General features: G+C 47.9%; 1 protein-coding gene across 1 annotated transcript in view; it reads left to right on the plus strand.

Moving 5' to 3' along the window:
- Positions 1–454: 454 nt before the first annotated feature.
- Positions 455–18,709, plus strand: part of ADGRB3 (adhesion G protein-coupled receptor B3) — a 174,946-nt gene continuing 156,691 nt past the window's right edge. The window contains exons 1-2 of the mRNA XM_032961547.2: positions 455–1,453; positions 16,057–16,874. Coding sequence (XP_032817438.2) covers positions 16,073–16,874 — 802 coding nt within the window. The 5' untranslated portion in view covers positions 455–1,453; positions 16,057–16,072. The remainder of the gene's footprint in view (positions 1,454–16,056; positions 16,875–18,709) is intronic.

Below are 18,709 nucleotides of genomic sequence, written 5' to 3' on the forward strand. Positions count from 1 at the left end.
CGGGTGCCGGTCCGCCTATATGACAGCCACCGTTAACATCCTATAAAACGGGACTGGGTTGCATGTACCTAGAACAATGATGGCTTTAGTACGAGCACGGTCCGGTATTGAACGCTAACCCAATCTGCGAGTCGAGCATTCCCATGAATAAATAATAATTGCACCGTGCGTACGAAAAGACTCATTTCGTGTTGGCCGCGTCAACATACATAGATAGAGACCATACTATTTCAGCATTCTTCGTCGTAGTATTATCACTGTACATATACTGCAGTATATACTGCATGCGCAATTATATACTACGTGTTCGCGATGGTGTTGTCTATACATTCGCGGCTTTATCAGTGAGAACATCTCAAGCAGCCAGTACAATAAATACCCGACACTCCTGAATCCGAGCTCCGCTCTCTCCGCGTTTTGCGCACAACCCCGGTTTGGTCTATCGTAATCTCCCCCCCCCCCTCTCTCTCTTCTTCTCTCTCTCCGTGCCTTTAGCTGACTCGCTCTTTCGCTCGCCCCGGGAGACGCATTGGAAACGCTTGGAGCCGAAAGGAGGCGATCAGAAGAGACGCGAGCCCCGTTCGAATCGCAGAGCTACTTTGCCCAATCCCTCGATTAACGCAGTGACATTTACGTTTTCCCATCAGATTCTATTGCTTCTTTCTTCTTTCAGGACGGCCAGACTTGTCATGACCGGCGAAACATTAGGAGGCGCGCATTCCATTCGAGACGTGCACCTGCCAAAGTGTCGTGTGCTGTGTCTGCGTGCGTGTAGGGTTGCTCGCCCCTACCCAGCAGTGCAATGTGTTTCATTCTCCATTGAGTGAGCCGCGTGTCAACCCAATATCGCACGAGAGTGGGGGACTCGTGTGCGTAAAAGAAGATGCGTGGCGTCCTCTGGATGATGATGATATGATGGTGGAGCTGCTGCTGCTGCTGATGATGAGAGAAGGTTGCAATGCGCTGCACAGCCGCTGGATGTAAAGCGAGAGTGTTGCGATGCAAGACAGAGGGGCGTCTCGCTGTGCTGCGCATGGATTCCGCGTCTCCGCTCATCGCCTCCTCTCTCAAAGCCATCGTCAACACATCCACCACCTCGTCCTCCTCCTCGTGAGCGTCTGCTTCTTCGGGTCGGGGCTTTCGCGCTCAATCTCCGCAGCATTCGCGTCGAGTAGCTCAGAGGAGAGGCTCGTTTCGGACTTCCCGCAGTAGCGAGGAAGGATACTTGTAGCAGCAGCAGCAACAACAGCAACAACAAGCAGCTTCGTGAATAGGAGGGCGATCAGAGAGTGAGAAACTTGATGGGCGAGAGGCACGCCAGCGCGATGTCCGCACCTACTACATGCGCCCTGGCGCGCTGCTCTACAATTTAGTTGGGAGGGTTTGTTTTATTGGATTAAAATCTTGCGACCGAGGAGCGACGGAAGAAGACAAAACTGGCTGTAATTCGTCGGTAAGTCGAGCGCGAGAGCGCGTGCGTTGTCGGCGCGTTCTGTGCGCGACGGAGATGACGATCGCACGGCCACGCAATGCGCCGTGACATTCACTTGCGCCGGGTTTTTTTTTTTGCGCACGATTGTGTCATTTTGGAAGCGCTCGCGATCCCGCCTCGCCACATCATTGTTGCTACTCAACGCGACTTTCTCACGCTTTTCTCGCGACAGAGTAGCCTATCCGTCTCTGTGTGTGTGTGTGGGAGGGGGGGGGGTCGTGGTTTGTTTCGTTGATTGTTGCCGATTTTGTTGTTGTTGTTGTTGTCTCGGTTAATTCATCTCGGCGCTATAATATCCTCGTGTTGATGCCGCTCGAAGCACCGGGTCTTCCTCCACTCCAATGTTATGTTTCCTATGCGCAAAGTCAGTTCGGCATACGTGCGCGCGTGCGTGCGGAGTGTATGCACCTTGTCTTCACAATTGGGGATAACGTGTGCGGAGATAACGTGTGCGGGGAGATAACGTGCGTGGAGATAACGTACGTGGATATAACGTGCCCTCTGCGAGAGTCTTGTTCATTTGGAGCCCAAGTGCGAGTCCAGCCCGACCGCTGCGTTAAACGTCTCCCAATATCTCGCCTTGCCAATCCCAAAACACCCTCTGCTGTTCGCTCTGCGCATAGTTTAGTGTGCGGCATCGTCACATGCGATGCGATTCAGCGCGCTGCTTTGAATCCTAATTCTCGAACGTCGCTTTCACACAATGACCTCTCTCCATCGCTCCTTAGTCCCTTCTTAGCTTTAATTGCCCACTTTTTTTTTCGTCTTCGCATCGTTCTATCGGCTCTTCGTTCTCCGATTTGAGCCCGATGGAAGATCGCCGCTCGCATGGGGGCATGTACACAACGCAGAGAGAGAGATAATGGCGAGCCTTGTTACACACGGGGTGGAGAGAGGGGGGGGCAATGAGCAAGTGCCGGTAGCGGCGAGGGAATGCGCGGAGCACACAATCACAGACACGCGCATGCAAGCGCACGGGTCATGCATGACTCACAATGCAGACCCGAACGTACGCGTGCACGTTGAACTTCTTGCACGCACCGTACGTAGCCAAACGTCCTCGTCGGAGGTGCGAACATAGCCATTCGCTGAACAGTCACGGTTGTGACATCTCTAGCCTGACATCCGTAAATGTATTGTGCGAGATGGAAAACAAATTACGGTGATTATAATTTGAGCAATTGGACCAAATAAAAATGAAAACTTGCGCGCTGCTTTTGAAGGGGTTGTTTTGCATAACGTCAGTCTGCTTGTGTGCGTTTTTCGCTATGGGGCACAGCTACTGATGAATGCTCGCCCGTGTTTTAGTTGAGTCTGCATGCCACCGCTAGCAGTCTCTTAAACGCTGGTGTCTAATTCACATCCAGTTTTTGTATTGGTTTGCCCCATTGCTACGTTTCTATTCCATAACAGCGTAGAGCTCTCAGATCCCTTTCACAATCGTGTACCACCATCGCAACAAGAGACCACGTTTATATTACATGTTTTCACCACAAAAAAATGTTTGCTCGGCGCTGGGATTTCGAGACTGGTTCCAAAGCTTGCGCGGACGAGAGAGTGAGAGAGAAGGAGCGAGTGGGTGTTTTTGCGCTAATTTCAAGGATGGGAGAGGGGAAAAAAGGCTGCTCATTGTGCGCTGAGCGGGGCCGGGTAGCCTAGAGATAGGTCTAAGGAATGTGCGCTGAGCCCCAAATTCATCCCCACGCTCCCCGATCTTAAGGAGGCGGCCCCCGATAGCACGGTGGTGGAAACACAACCGGACATGCTCAACTGCCTAAAGACGGCAAAACGCTTCTCGGGGCAGTCGACCGCACGGACGCAATTGCTCACGGTGTTGTATTTTGCACGTACGAGACACGCCGGGCTCATTGGCTACAGCTGAACGGTGCTTGTGGTGATTCATTACGAGTGTATACGTGCGTTTTCGCACTCGCGATGCATTTGTAACGCCGGCAGTTAGGTGCATGCGTTGTACCGTGTAGGCTCACTCACTGCACCGTAAGCCAGAGCGAATGCGCACGCACATCATTGCATCGGCATAAATCCCATGCACGTGGAATTGCGATGCCAGTTACCACTATCGATGGTAATTATTTCATGATTACAATTATTGTTCCAAGAAATATTCACTGACTCTCAAGGCTCTATTCAGGGAGGAAACCTGTTTTGGGATGTTTGGCCAATTCCATGAATGAGTGGTTGACTTCTGAGAGAAAAACTGAGTAGCTGGAGAAAACCCCCACAAATACGAAGGAGCGACACTGAGCATGTATGTACGTTGGATTTCTTTCTCACCGTACGTTGCCAACCGCGCTAATCGGAGGTGCATTGCCAACGCCTGATCACAACGCAGCCCCGAGTCTCAAACAGAAGCACTGGCGGTCACCCATCATAGCACGAACTGGGCTGAACTCGGCTCAGATACGGAGATCCGTTGAGGTCCGGTACATCTTGGGTCATTTGTTCTTAGGCACTAAATATACACGAAGTACAGTGCTATATTACAATGCCGCGCACTGCAGTCGAGACATTGGAGTTCCCCTATTAGGTTCAAGTTTAACAACACATCATTAATACTAATAATAGTAAAAATAATGATGCAGTAAAACAATTAAAACGCATCATACAAAACTGTTATCATAGCGCGCGCACGAATAGGTGAGTGATTAACTGTCCTCCATCTCAAATTCACGTATTCATTTTGATTGTTTTATGTACAATTCGCCTGTGTGCAACCAACAGGCAATAGAGCTGTGTGTAATGTCTTAGAGGGTTGCAGTGGAGGAGGTGTTTGCGTGCATGCCTCGCAGAAGGCAATGCAATTGTAAAACCCGTCCGCATTGAAATCTTTCGTAGTTATATGACCTCAATTTCTCATCCTGATGTGTGAATTTGTTCTTGTTGTATTGCCAAGCCTGCCTAGCTTTCTCTGTTAGCTCGGAGCAATGCCATTGCCATTCCACGAATACCTTTTGCTCATTAGGTTAGCGAGGGGGGACTCGTGTTAAGACTCTCGGCATTCAGACTCTCAGAGGAGCCGGTCCACACTGAGTTTCATCTGAGCGTGCGTGAGTTAATTATATGCCACGTTTTGACAAAATATTGCACGTGTGACAATTGAGCCCACAACCGCGTCTGAGCCTTTTGTCACAGATTAACGCCGGTGGTGCCATCAAACATGTTGCTACTCAGTATCGGCAAGGGACGTCGCGCACCTTTGTATAACAGCGTCGGTGTATTTTTTGTTGCAAATTCGCCAACTGAGAACACTCGTTACTCATTAAATGAAACAATACAACGAAAAAAAACCTTCTTTTTTTTACAAGGTAAGGCCCGGGTAAAATGAAAAATCCAAAGGGGGGAAAAAAAAGTTAGAATGTGCATCGGTCACGCAAATGGATTCACACCTCGCTTCCCCAGTTGATTGCACGTCAGTATTTGAGAAGTCCTGTCGATACTAATTAAGCAAAGCCGTTTACTGTATTATACCTTGGCGTCTCGCAGTTGCTAATTGCGTTATTATTCGAGTTAATGGCAGCCACAGTGTGCGCGGAAGATGTGCTCTTTAATTTCACAGTCAAGCGTGGAGTTAAAGGCCCCCTTTGCTGCCTAACTCAAAGAGACTTATTTTTTTGTCCTCATGGAAAATTGACACTTTACTAGACCTTAGCTATTTATATCGTGAAACGGGACAGCGGAGCGTGCTTGCGCCGCCTAATCGATGCCGTATAACCTATGGGAGAAGATTGATGATGTTTATGCGCTGCCAATCGTTTTATTTGCAAGGTGTAACATAATCAAGATCACACCTCGATTCCGTCGGTCCCCTTTTTATATAAATGGTCATCGACCGATCGCCCGTCAAGCGGGTGAGGGCAGCACCATATCAAAACAATTGCCCCCCTGTGGGGTGTGGCGTGGCACGTTGCTTCGAGATGTCAACCAGCATTGCCATCATCCAATTTATTTGAGCTATTATTATTATAAGAGCCTCCAAAAAGGTCCACATCTCTTGGGCGTTTCTTTAGGCCATTATTAGTTATTGGTCCTGCTCGGCGTCAAAACTCCGATGCTTTTCGGATGGAAAGGTGCAGATTAAATTATCCTCGTGTATTTTTTAATACTTTACACGTGGATGAGTACCACTTAAAGCTGTACGATCACCTGCTCCAGCAGGCATCATGACAGAGCGCTTGACTCATAATTGGAATTGGGGGCAGGGTTCGCTGGAGGAGGGGGGTCAGAGCCCATTATCCCTCCAAGGTTGATGAATTCGGTATCAGATACGTGAGATGTCAACGGTGGCCATCCTGTACAGAACCTTGTCTCTGCCATGAGAAGAGAATGTGGAATTTTCCATATTGACCAGTGAAGGTTGAACTTGGTGATCCGTCCACAATGACCTGAATGGAGGCTTGTTAATGCTTTGCCTGCTCAACAACATTTGACCATGCTTTACCAGGTGTTCAGCTGGTCCCGGGATCAGCTCAGATAGAGCCGTTGCTAAGAATTGATCTCAGGTCCTCACGTTCATTGCATTCATTGCTCAGTCCACCGCTCCACCCCATTTATGCTCCATACTATAGCTCATTGGCCATGCATAATATAATAGACAATGGTGTCAGTGAATATTAATTTCTTATATGTTAATGGACGTTCAATGAATATCCCTGATGAGTGATAGTGAATGACTGACATAAGCCGAGCCAGGCAGTGATTCGAAATCCACTCCTTCACATGCATCATGAATGAGCACCTCTGGGCCTTGAGGGTCTGATATCGCCCATCCTTCCACGTCAGCTGATCAACGCATGCGTGCAGTGCTCGTTACTCAATTTTCAAGTATGGGATGCGGTTATCATTGTTCTATTTATATCCCCGTGAGAAGCCATTGATATACATGCTGCATTTTCCTATAGAGAGAGAGTCCTAGGTCCAAATATTTATTTACATGTTTAGGTTGGGGTATGGCAATGACAAGAATGCTTGACTTGCCCAGGTATCATGCTAAATGCATGCAAATAGTTCTCAATTTTCGTTTTGTACACATTAACTTAAATTTTTATGAGGTCATTTAGAAAATGTTTTCAGCTAATTATTTACCTTTTTTTATAATGTATCCTCATTTTAGGAACGTGTGGATAGGTCTGTAATTAATCCCCGCTCCCCATGATAGGATACGTTGTCATTTTGAAATGTGATTAAATTGAAGTCTAATTCATACATTTCTACTAATTGGTAGCAAATGTGTTATTTTTATGACACAAACTTGGCTTTCCACTGTAATAACACGTTGTGCCTAAGAGCAGCAGCGTCGGGATCGTTTGTAAATTGGAGGGGACAGGTAGCAATGGGGGACCACGTTGAATATCCGAGGGGGTCAGTGAAGGCCATTTAATAGGGCAAAAACATGTGGCTTGCAAGGCCCAACCACCCTCCCACCCCATACATACACACCCACCCACCCAGTACATACCCCGTACACATCCACCTCAGACAAATTCACCAACCCATACACACCCACCCTATAAACACCCACCCCATACATACACACCCATCCACCCCATCCACAAAGACAAAGATCCCCCGTATAGCCTTAACAGACGGTTGGGGCAAGTGCTGTTCGCGAGCAGCGTATATGAAGGCCGGAACGGCACACGAGGTGGTGGGTAGCCAGCACCACCGCCGGCCGCCTTTTTCTCCCGAGTGGCAATGTTTACACACCGCACCAGGTACTCATATGAGGCTAGGTCGATCTAGGGGAGGCACAGGACTGGTTTTGATATACTCGTCACTGGTGTTGGCCGTGAGTGGGAATCGAACCCGTGTCGCCAGGTTCGCACTGCTCACTCACCCACCCACTCACCCACCCACTCACCCACTCACCCACCCACTCACCCACCCACTCACCCACCCACTCACCCACCCACTCACCCACCCACTCACCCACTCACCCACTCACCCACCCACTCACCCACTCACCCACCCACTCACCCACTCACCCACCCACTCACCCACTCACCCACCCACTCACCCACCCACTCACCCACCCACTCACCCACCCACTCACCCATCCACTCACCCACCCACTCACCCACCCACTCACCCACCCACTCACCCACTCACCCACCCACCCACTCACCCACTCACTCACCCACCCACTCAGCCACTCACTCACCAGCCCTCCCGTACACACCCATCTACCCCGTTCACACTCAGGCTTAACAGGCAAGGCATTCTATTCTGGGTGTAATGATGCGTAAATGAATCAATTTAACGTTATTGTTATGCCTTCGACAGATGCATATGATTGTACGTGAAAAAATACATTATTTCTATTTGCACACGTTTTAGGTTAATGAGTTAACGATACCCGTGCACCAGTCCAATGCACCACAATGATAAGTCATTCAAGTGCTTATATTAAATTCAAATGGATTTGTATGCGATGCCTACCCCGCAATGTTGGTTACCATTTCATCCAATGTAAGTTTTCTTGCCATTTTTGGCATGTATTTAAAGTAACAAAACAAGCACAGAGAATGTACCCAAGTTTGTTTTTTCTTCCTAAATTCAGACGTAAAACGTGCAACGCAAAGTAACCGATTCGTGACTTAAACGGGACTGAAGAACGTTGTTTGGGCAAATATGACTGCAAAGTAAACAGTGACTTGAAATGAACGCTATAAAATCTATCGTTGGCTGTCGGGGCCTTTGTTATCCCAAGGGCATCACCACAAACATGTTGGTTCACCAGTGGGGTCGGAAGTACATTTATGGGTTTTCAATTAAAATGGACAAATTCAGCGTAGGTAACCTTGCCCGTGGGAATGCAGGCTAAGCCAGCTTGAAAGAAAACATGCGGAGCATTAATTGAATGCAGCAGTCAAAACACCAGAATAGATGCATTTAATGGTAGGTGTGGGAAATGATGATAATAGTAACAACGACGACTGGCATATCCCTTGCATTCATAATATGGACACTGAATGACAACCTTCACGAGGGGCAAACCTGATGCGGGTTTTTTTTTTGCCACGTGACGATTTAACGCTTCCGTTACTCGGCTAAAGAACAGTCAAAACTCCATGCATCTGGGGCTAAACCAGGGTGGACGGGTAGACCCTGCTTCTGAATATCCGGAGGTCCCAACTGGGGGATCCACTCGTTTATCCTAGGGGGGCGGGGGGTCGTGACCACAGATAACCCCCGGACAATTGGAAGAATTTTCCAAACAATTCAGTCGGTCTGGATTGCCACACCACCCCACGCCTGGATATTTGGAAAAGAGAACCAGGTTCTCCCAACGGCGGATGAACGAATACTCACACATAATCGGGTCACGGATAAAAAAAAATGTTTGACTCTAGGATATGTTTCGAATGTGACAAGAGCACACCGAGTAAAAGAGCACGTGGCGGCCTGTAAAGCAAATATCTGAGACACGTGATGCGCCTCCGAATGAATCGCTCGTGTATTGAGTGCGTTGCGGCCTCTTTTAGCAGTCGATGCTTTATCAAGCCACCAGCCAGAATGTGTAGCAGCTGTGGTTTAGCGTGGGGCCTTTACACGTTTGTCGCTGTGGTGCAAGCGCGATTGTGTAACCAGATTGGGGGGGGGGGGGTTGGAGGCGAGGTGGGTGGGGGGGGGTTCTTGAATGCAAGCGCCAGTGCTTGTGCGCTGAGGCGCGCATGCACGCAGAAGTTCAATGCCCCGTGAGCCCCGAGTGAGAGTGAATATGGCCATGATTCACAGCGAATGGGCGGGGGCGGGTATTCATCACACGGCGCCGGGAGACCCCCCTGTATATAGCAGGAACAGCGGCATTTATTTATGCCCTTTGTAAGCTACCGGGTACAGTGGCATGCAAAGGAGTGTTAGGGCCAGAGTTGCCATCTGTGTACCTTATTCGACGGGAGATTGTATTTGGGTGGCTTATCTTGGCTGCCCATAGTGGTGGTGGGTGGGGGGGGGGTCTTAGAGGCTCGTTGGAATTTAAAAGTATTAACATGTTTCCTCTCACGTGCAAACCCATAGTTGAAATCAAAACTGGAGGGCAGTTCTTATTGGTGCTTCCGAGGAGCGGTTCAGGCAACGTTTCAAGGTCAGAGTGCTGTTTGCAACTGGCCGTACGGATGAGATTTGACTTGTATATTGCACAAGTAAAGCATGTTCGTGAGTGTGAATGTGGAGTGAGGAAGACCGAACCAGACAAATCACTCGATCCAGAAGAAAAGTCTGACCAGTCTATACTTCCCCCCCCCGCCGCCCCCAAACCTCCCCCCCTCCCCCCGCTCATTATTGTATTGCAACACTTTCTTTAATTGAGTCGGGAGCTAGCACAGATCAATGCATGCTAAAACAATTTCGTATATTGCCCCAGTCCAGCCCTATTACTTAATCACCTGAACGAGAACCAGGAAGTGAGGGCATAGACTTACTTGAAGACATTTCACCTTCGTTTCGACTTCCTGCCTCCCCCCCCATTTTATAATCTATAGCTTCTGGGATGTTTTACATTGTATTTTGCACATGACTACAACTAACAAAACGACCGCTCCTTTTGTCTTGTGTTCTTTTACAAAATCCTCTTCAGGGGACGATCCTCCGTTTGTAGTTTATAATCCCAAGTGAAGACTGGACCAGACAATGACGCCCACGTGAATGTGCCCATATTGTGGTGTTTGACCTGTCAGAGTTCAGGCGCCAGCCACCAGGCTTTCCACGTATCGCATTCTTATGCATTGAATTTAGTCAATGGGTATCATTAATCATGGGCAGTTGAAAAGGACAACCGAAATGTTATATAGATTCCGACCATGGTTAAGCTGCTTGCGTACTGTGGCTACAGTGTGTTTTCCTTTTTTCCACGTCATTGAAATAGTAACATGTCACTGATCTCAAGAGTGCCACCTAAAGCATCGCTGCAGGGGAATCTATCACAGAATTCGCTGTGGCAGTGTACTTCGGTCGTGTCATCCACATGCCTCTGTTTGCCTACAGAAAAGTAAAAACAACATCTCCTAAGCACATACTGCAACGTCGGGAGGCCGCGTGGCACGTTCTCTCTTGCAGGTTTGACCACGGACGCTTTGAATAGCTGCTTGCCGCATCTGAGCGGGTCGGCATGCATTAAATCCGGGATGCAAAAATTCGCGATTTGTATCCGCTGAACCCTTGCGGTTCAAATCTGAGCAGCACTTCGCATCCCGAGAATATCTCCCCCCGCCGCCACCCCTCCCCCACCACCGTCTGCCTACCCGAGCCCCCTGGCCTCCAGGAGCAGTAGCCTAGGCAGTGATCCCCCTGCCTCCCCACAATGGCGGGATTAATGTGACAGCGGGCTTGGGATGTTCGCGGTGCTGCCCGCTAATGGTCTTCGATTATTGCGCAGGCCTGGGCGGCGCAAGCGGCTCAGTTTTTTTTTTTGTGGGGGAAGAGACGCAGGACAAAATATAGTCCACTCGAGTCACCTTCATGGTGGGAGCTCTCATGCTGCAGGGATTTACGTCCACGGGCCATCTCTGCGTGTGGAGCATCCAAACAGTTGCGGTTTCAGCACCACTGAGGTGTCTGCTTGTAGGATGCGGTCGTGTTCACACCCACGGCAATGTACCCAACGCCGAGGGTGATACGAACACGGGCCACCTGAGTTATATTGCCAGCGATCGCTCATATCTCTTGTCTGGTGATATCGGAATGTGTCCTATGCCTCATCTACGTCAACTCGGCCTAAAAATGAGCAGCTGGTGCGGTGCGTAAACACCCACCGGCGTGTGATTTGATGCACGTATTACGAATTCTATAATCGACGCAAATCGATGAATTTGTGCACTTTTTGCACATCTGAAATGTCGCCACCTTTGTCTCCCCAGGCCTAAAATTGACGCAAACACAAAAGGCACACATTTTCGGCTTAGGTCACTTGGTACGTCAGTGTACGTGTGTCTATGTGTGGGGAGCAGTGCGTGCGGAACTGCAAACCCGACCACCTGAGTTTAATTTCCGGACATGGCTAATATCAGTGGCAAATGCTCTCAGAACCTCTCCTGGGCCTTCAATGAATACCATGATGCAGGTACACCATTGGAGCTCGGGAGACAAAGGTGGTCGTGTGTGGAGCTTGCCGTACCACCCCTTCATGCGGTGTGCATGGACCCTGTTAAGTGCTGCTATCTAACAGCATTGCCCCGACAGTCAGGCTATTCTGTGTGATGCATGTGTATACGGTATACAGTTTACCTTTTCACGCGTATGCATGATTGTGTACATCTTCACACACAACGCGTGGATCCCATTTTTATTCACGTGTAATGAAATTCTGCTGTGGAGAATCACAATGGGCACAGAGATTGGAAGCAGGGAATAATAATAAGGCATTTATTTGTGAAAAGGAAAAAAAACATTAATGCGGTCCAGCAGTGGAGGATATCCCCCCGTACCACAGTGCAGTCATTCTAACGAGGCTCCACTCGAAACTTGAGCCATTATCATCTACATTGTTGGAGGTCAAACTGAATACGAAAATGTGACGAATGATTTGGTGATGCTGAGCGGGAAGTGGTGAGCAAGCACAATGAGCAGTTTGTGCCACGCTCGTCAACAGCACCGCCTTAGAAGATGAAAAAATAACAATCGGCAATCTTTCAGGCAAATGGTCCTTCTTCATGTGCGATGAAGAGGGCCATTGCCTGAAACGCTGCCGAATTGTTTATATTTTTTAAGGCAGTGTTGCTGAGCAGTGTGAGTTTTGTTGTTGTTGTAAAATGAACATTTAATTCACCCATGCTGCTTTGAACACTTCCCCGTTTTTTCATGCAAGCCATGCTTTTTATTCAGGAATTCTAAAGTTCGACAGACGTTAAGGGCACTTAACAATTGACAGCACGTTAACGTCAGCTTCAATGTATTGCATTCCAATTCAGTCACTTTAACTTAGCGTGGATGTTCTGGATTCCAGCTGAACATCACCACGAGTAAAACAAATTTGGACGTTTGCGAGTTTATTTTTTTTCTGCAAGGCTTATTACCATAAATTCGGGGAGAAGAATACCGCATACATTACTACGCACACGTGCTTTGAAGACGAAATGACCGGCAAGCCTCGAACGTCACAGCATCAGTGGAGTAGTTTTCTATCCGATTAATTCGAAGAGAGAGCACGTGTGTGTGTGTTTCATCACATTAAACTAGTGTCTTTATGAAGACCCTTTCACAGTTTGCTGAGATAGAGAGAGCGTTTTAATTAGGGGCAAATGTTCAATCCAAAACGTAATTCCGTATAATTTGTTTTATCCAATTATTAAATGGATGGATATTAATGTAGTATCAAGAAGTGCACCTCGTAAAACCAATGTCAAGTGAAAGGCACACGTTCTCTCTGCTTAAACAAGCATTGAGGTGAGAATCGTATCCGTTGACCACTCTGAACCAGTAGTGATAATTATTATGCATTCTCATGGTGGGGGTACCATTCTCTCTATACAACAATCACTGCTGACTTATCACAAGGTGGTATTAGTTTTGACCTGACCCCTGGCTGGGATTTAATGTCGCAGCCTTCTGATTGTGAGCCGAGCAGTGTTTGAATAGTGGCAGTGCCAGGATTGGTAAAATAGGTCAACTTTAAACTATTGTACAGTACGGTACTCTTTATGTGATTGTCATATTTTACGGGTGGAGATATCACGTCAGACTTCATTTTGGACATTATCGTAGGTCATCACGTTTGCAACATATTTGTTCCACAAATAGACGATGGTGTTATTCACGCCATATAATGAACTGTAGCTTTAACGAATGCCCATCAAAGCTCTCTCACAGAAGTAGACAAAGCTCCTTACTTAGGGAAGCTGTGCACGACTCCATGCTTGTGTTGCTCGCTGTACGCACTGTTCCACGTGGGTTTATGAGCCATGGGTTTCATGGGGTTTGTTTAAATTCTTAGGGGGTTCCCAAGATGGAAGCAACTTGCCTACGTCTTTGTGCCGCTGCTGTCAATCCCTTGTGTTCGACGTTCGGGGTTCTTCCATGCAACCCATATTTTTATTCGGGGATATATTCGGAGCACGCGTTTCTCCTGGTGGGGGCCACAATTGTGAACCCAAACTCCGCAAGTTGCACAATTATGTGAATAATGAATAGTTTCTGCGGCGCCCGCATAATGGTGAGTGATGCAATAGAATCCCGGTTGATGCCCTTCGGGGGTTAATTGCATGCATTGAAACCGTGACTAAAGCCTGGCGACGCCGGTGATGTATGCACGTTCTGTGAAAACGGCCAAATCAACAAAATGCTTGATACATTTAAATGACCAGACCTGACCGATTATATGCATGAATAGCCATGACCGGATGTAGAATATTCAGCCACGATACTTGTTTTAGTGACGAAAAAGGTAATGCGCGTTAGGCGAGGTGCAGCTGAAAGAGCCATTAATTTTAAAGTTTAGAAATTAGCATGAGCCACGAAAATCTAGATTATATTTAGACATTAAATTTTATATTAATTGTATTGGTCAAGAGCCCTAAGTTGCATTCATACGAGGAATATAAAAGCTAAGATGTAATATACATTAGCAAGGGAGTAAATTAAATTAACGATACAAGCTATGCTTTCATAACAAGCTCAAATCATCTGCCATAGCGTGGTCATGCTCTGAAAACCAACTGTGATTAGTATTCTGCTTTAGTTCACCAACTGGGTGGCACTGAGGCAGAGCACCCGGAGTTCTTGGGTTAAAATCCCAGTTGGGAGCCAATTGAACCCATCATCTTTGCTGAGCCAAGACCATGGGTACCGCATTGTAGGAAAGCCAACAGTGGTTGACCTCCGTTGAAATTTGGTCCCCACATCACTGGCTCAAGGCCTCTAAATCAGCTGAGCGGTGCCCAAATATCATTTAAGAGTGTGAATTTTCCCAACAAAAAATCATTTTTCGCAACAGAAACATTTTCAGTGATGCGCACTGTACGTTCGCACCTCCGATTAGCGCGGTTGGCTACGTACTGCACGGAAGAAGTGCAACACACAGAACGAGAGCACAATGCATCATTGGACATCGAGTCCCAAAACATACTTTTGCTAAAAGAGGGTGTTTAACTCCGCCCAGCGTTCGGGAGGACGCAGATTAAGCTCATTTTTTTCAGTGCTGAGTATTGTAGGACAATATAATACCGACAACAAAGAGGGATTATGTGCAGCATCTGTAGTTGCAGTTCATTTTAAATGGACTGTGCTCGGCTAGATCGATACCGTATTGAGTCTCCTGCATGTGCTTGGTCGTGATTTAGATCGGTAACTAAACAAAATTTGTTGCCTACATTTGCAGCCGGCCTGCACGGTGGTCATCTCATTTTAAATCTGTGCCCTCTCGACTTTTTCGAGACGTTTTATCTTGCAATGGTTATCTTTAAAAGAACAGTGGTGAGATGTTAACTACCTCGCCGGGTGTACAGGGCACGGATTCGATCCCGACCCTGATGCCTATATATTTGGAGTTCGCATGTTCTTCCCGTGGTTGTGTGGATTTCTCTCCAGGTTCTCGGGTTTTTCCCTTCACGTTTAGAATCAACGTGCGTTTAGAGTATTTGGCTGCTATATATTTCCAAGTGATAAGACACTTTGTTAAGCTATCATTTGTGGCCAGGTTGCTCCTGAAAAAGAGCTATACAGCTCAGTGGGCCTTGTCTGGTCAAATAAAAATAGTAATAATAGTTTTAGAACACATGCTAGTCCAAAGCAGTCTCCCATCCAACTACTAATCAGGCACAATTCTGCTAAGACCTCTGTGCTCAGATGAGATTTGGTGCATTAAGGGCAACTTGGTTGGAGTGTGTTGTGAAGAATGCAGAAAAACCTCATATTTTCATCAGACGCACATGCACACCAATGCATTTTGACATCATACCAATGCATGTTGGCATCATCACCCAACGTGTAAAATCCACCTCCAGTATGTCGAAAACCACAGAGGTTGTAATACAGGGAATAAAATTGTATTCACTGCCATAGGAACGTGGAATTTTTCAGCATTGACTCAGAACTACTAACAAAGTTGAGCACCATGCTGATCTGGGTACGAGGGCATGAATATATTCCCATGTATCCACACCAGGGGATAGTATGTTTACAAGACGACTATTGTTAGCTATCAGTGTGATAACTAAATAAGACCTGGTTTTAATTTGGTAAGCCATGCTCACCAGTTTGTATTGCTTACATTTAACATACTCCAGCCTCGGGTTACCACTTTTTCTCGGAGATCAATCCCAGGCATATTTCTCAATCAGCCTAGGAGATCAAACCCAGGCATATTTCTCAATCAGCTTAGGTATATCAAAACTGTGCAGTATCCTACAATAGAGTTCAACACAATATCACCGTATCTTGGTAGAAATCAATTTCCTGCCACCCGAACAAACCTGTCAATTGCCAAAACACCTGTCTCGGTCAAACCCAGACAGGTGTTTGTCACATGTAGACGTTATTTCCGGTGCTGTTTTGCTGCCCATGAGCACTTGGCATCACTCATATCCCCCCCCCCCTCTCTTCTGATCCACCAGGTTGCGATGACCAAGCATGAGCCCCGCCTGGCTTGGTCCTCCTTGGGCGGCCCTGCACGCGCTGCTGTCCGGCCTCCTCCTCCTCACCGCTCTCCTTCGCGCTTCCAGCACGGCGACCTCGGCCCTTCCGTGCTCCTCGACCATCGGCGAGGTGCTGCGTGGCTCATTCGGCTCGCGTGAGATTGGCACGCGGGGCGGCGATGGGAGCTGCACGTGGATCGTCCACAACCCGGATCCCACCAAGTATTCGGTCTTCCTGAAGATCGCCGCCACCGACGAAGAGAGCTGCCGGGATTACCGTGTCGCGGTCCGCAGCTTCGACCTGCATTTGCCCGCCGGCAATGGGACATCTTCCGCCTGGACCGCACCGGGCGCCGGCGGGGAGGTGCTGCAGCCGTGCTCGCCGGCCACGAACGCTCTCTCGCCGCTGCTGCTGCTGCGCTCCAACGCTGACGACGTAGAGGTTCAGATCTCCAGGATTAGCGGCCGCGAGGACCAGCGTCTTGGCCCCGCGGGCGGCGACTCGGAATTATCGGTTGATTTCCTGCTGCTTGACAATGTGCTGGGTTCCGTCACTTCAGCTGGGGGATGTGGGGTCCTGTGCTCGTGGCTGGAGAGTGGAAGCTTCGGATGTGTGGTATTGGGGCCACGTCTTCAGTGTGCCCATGGAGGGGAGCTGTCTGTTGCGCTTCCTTGTGCGTGCAGCACCCTCCCGGTTACCATCCCCGCGTCTCCACTTGCCAGCAGGACGGATGATTGCCCGAGGCCAGGGTGCCTTCCCAAGGATGTGGCTAATGACCGCGGCAAGGGCGTGCAAGGTACGACTTGTTGGACTTTGGATAATTAGAATGTCAGTGATCTTTGATGAATGCATCTTCGTGTCTTTTAATTACGTTCAAATAATTTGGAAGCAATGGAAACACTTCCATGATCCGGATATCGATAAGCATTTAATGATTGCATTCATCAAATATGGAATATATTCCCTTGATGTTACGTGCTGTGAGCCGTTCTTTCCCCTTTTTTTAATCAAATGGAGTCTTGAGAAATTAACTCGTTTAACAAAGCGATACAGCCTCGAGGTTCGTATGCAAATGTTGTCGTATCTTCTCGTGACACCCTCCTGTAAAGCAGTGTCTGCCAAATGAAATACATTACCCATCATCTGAATTCACAAGGCATGCAAAATGAATGGTTGTAGACAGGGCTGGCACGAGGGGGTGTCTTTGGTGGGTCCTGCACCACCAGTTGTCCCTTTGGTCCACCCAAGTTCTCTTCAACACGTAGGCTTTCGTGACAAATATTATCCACTAGCCTTTTGCCCGTCCAAGGACGGGTGTATTGCAGTAAATCTGAAACTTGCAAGCGAAAATCAGATCGCGACGTGATATTCATTGCATTAATGCGTGTGCAATTTGTAAGGGCGCGGTGACACAGACCTATTTCATTTTAAGGTTATAATCCCTTGTTCATCATGACTTACTTTTTACTTTGATGTCTCAACAGCGTCACAGAGATCACGTGACGTGAGGGTTCTGCCTTCGTAGTGAGGGTTGTGAGTTGACGCTGAGGAGGGGGGAGGAGGCGCCTCGCCCCCCCCAATGTGGAGTGACGTCAGCCGCTAATTAATATGAATGGGGGGGGGGGGTGTACATTTTGAGGACGTCACCTTATAATGATTATCAATGAGGGTTGGCTGTTCTATGTGGAGTGACGTCACCTGCTCATGGTTATTAATGAGGGGGGGGGGGGTCCATGTGGAGGACGTAACCCATTCAGGATTATTAATGAGGGGGCTGGTCGACGTGGAGTGACGTCACGATCGTTGCGCACAGACATTATTGGCTCATAGTAGGTGTCCGTTTGGAGAACGTCACCTGCTCATGATTATTAATTAGGGGGGCTGCTCGATGTGGAGTGACGTCACTTGCGCATGATTATTAGTTGGGGAGGGGGGTGGGAGTACTCCATATTCAGTGACGTCACTTTGCTCATGATTATTAATGAGGAGGGGATAGAGGTTTTGTTGTGTTAGAGGGATTTTGATCTTCATGAAAGCGACCCGCCCCTACTCCTACTATCCCCAACCCCACTACCTCTCTCGTGCGCAACAACTCATCTGCCCCATACATAATACAGGGTTTTTTTTGGGTTAAATCGCGTAAATATAAAATGTGTCGTTAAATCCACCACCACCTGACACAGCCAATTAGTAAAGTTTGTTTACATAAAAAAAAACATGCCAGTTGGTTACTAGTTCAGCACACCAGTGTTTTGGAGAGTAAAACCACGACATTTATCATTCGAGTACTGTGTTTCGCCGGTAATTACAACGAACCTCATCAAGAAACAGCCAGAATTCCACTCTCCTTAGTGGCACATTGCACGTATGTTGAGTTGGGCTTCTTTCGCACGTTAATAGCCATCTGCGCTAATCGGAGGTGCAGGGAACGACAACAACCTAAACGCAAAAAAGCAGTTCTAAAGAAATGAGTTTCCAATCTAAATTTAAAAGTGCATAGCTCCCGTGGCCTTCTAATTTTGGAAAGGAAGAGCGATCCAGATGGCTGCAGAAGCACATCGGAAAGCGCGCGAATTAGCGAATGCAGTGACTGACTTTGTTCGATGGCTAGCCAGAAGCTGCTGCTGCTGC

This window comes from Petromyzon marinus, chromosome 27 (genome assembly GCF_048934315.1).
Source record: "Petromyzon marinus isolate PM22_M1 ecotype Great Lakes invasive population chromosome 27, UKy_Petmar_22M1.pri1.0, whole genome shotgun sequence".
Taxonomy (NCBI): domain Eukaryota; kingdom Metazoa; phylum Chordata; class Hyperoartia; order Petromyzontiformes; family Petromyzontidae; genus Petromyzon; species Petromyzon marinus.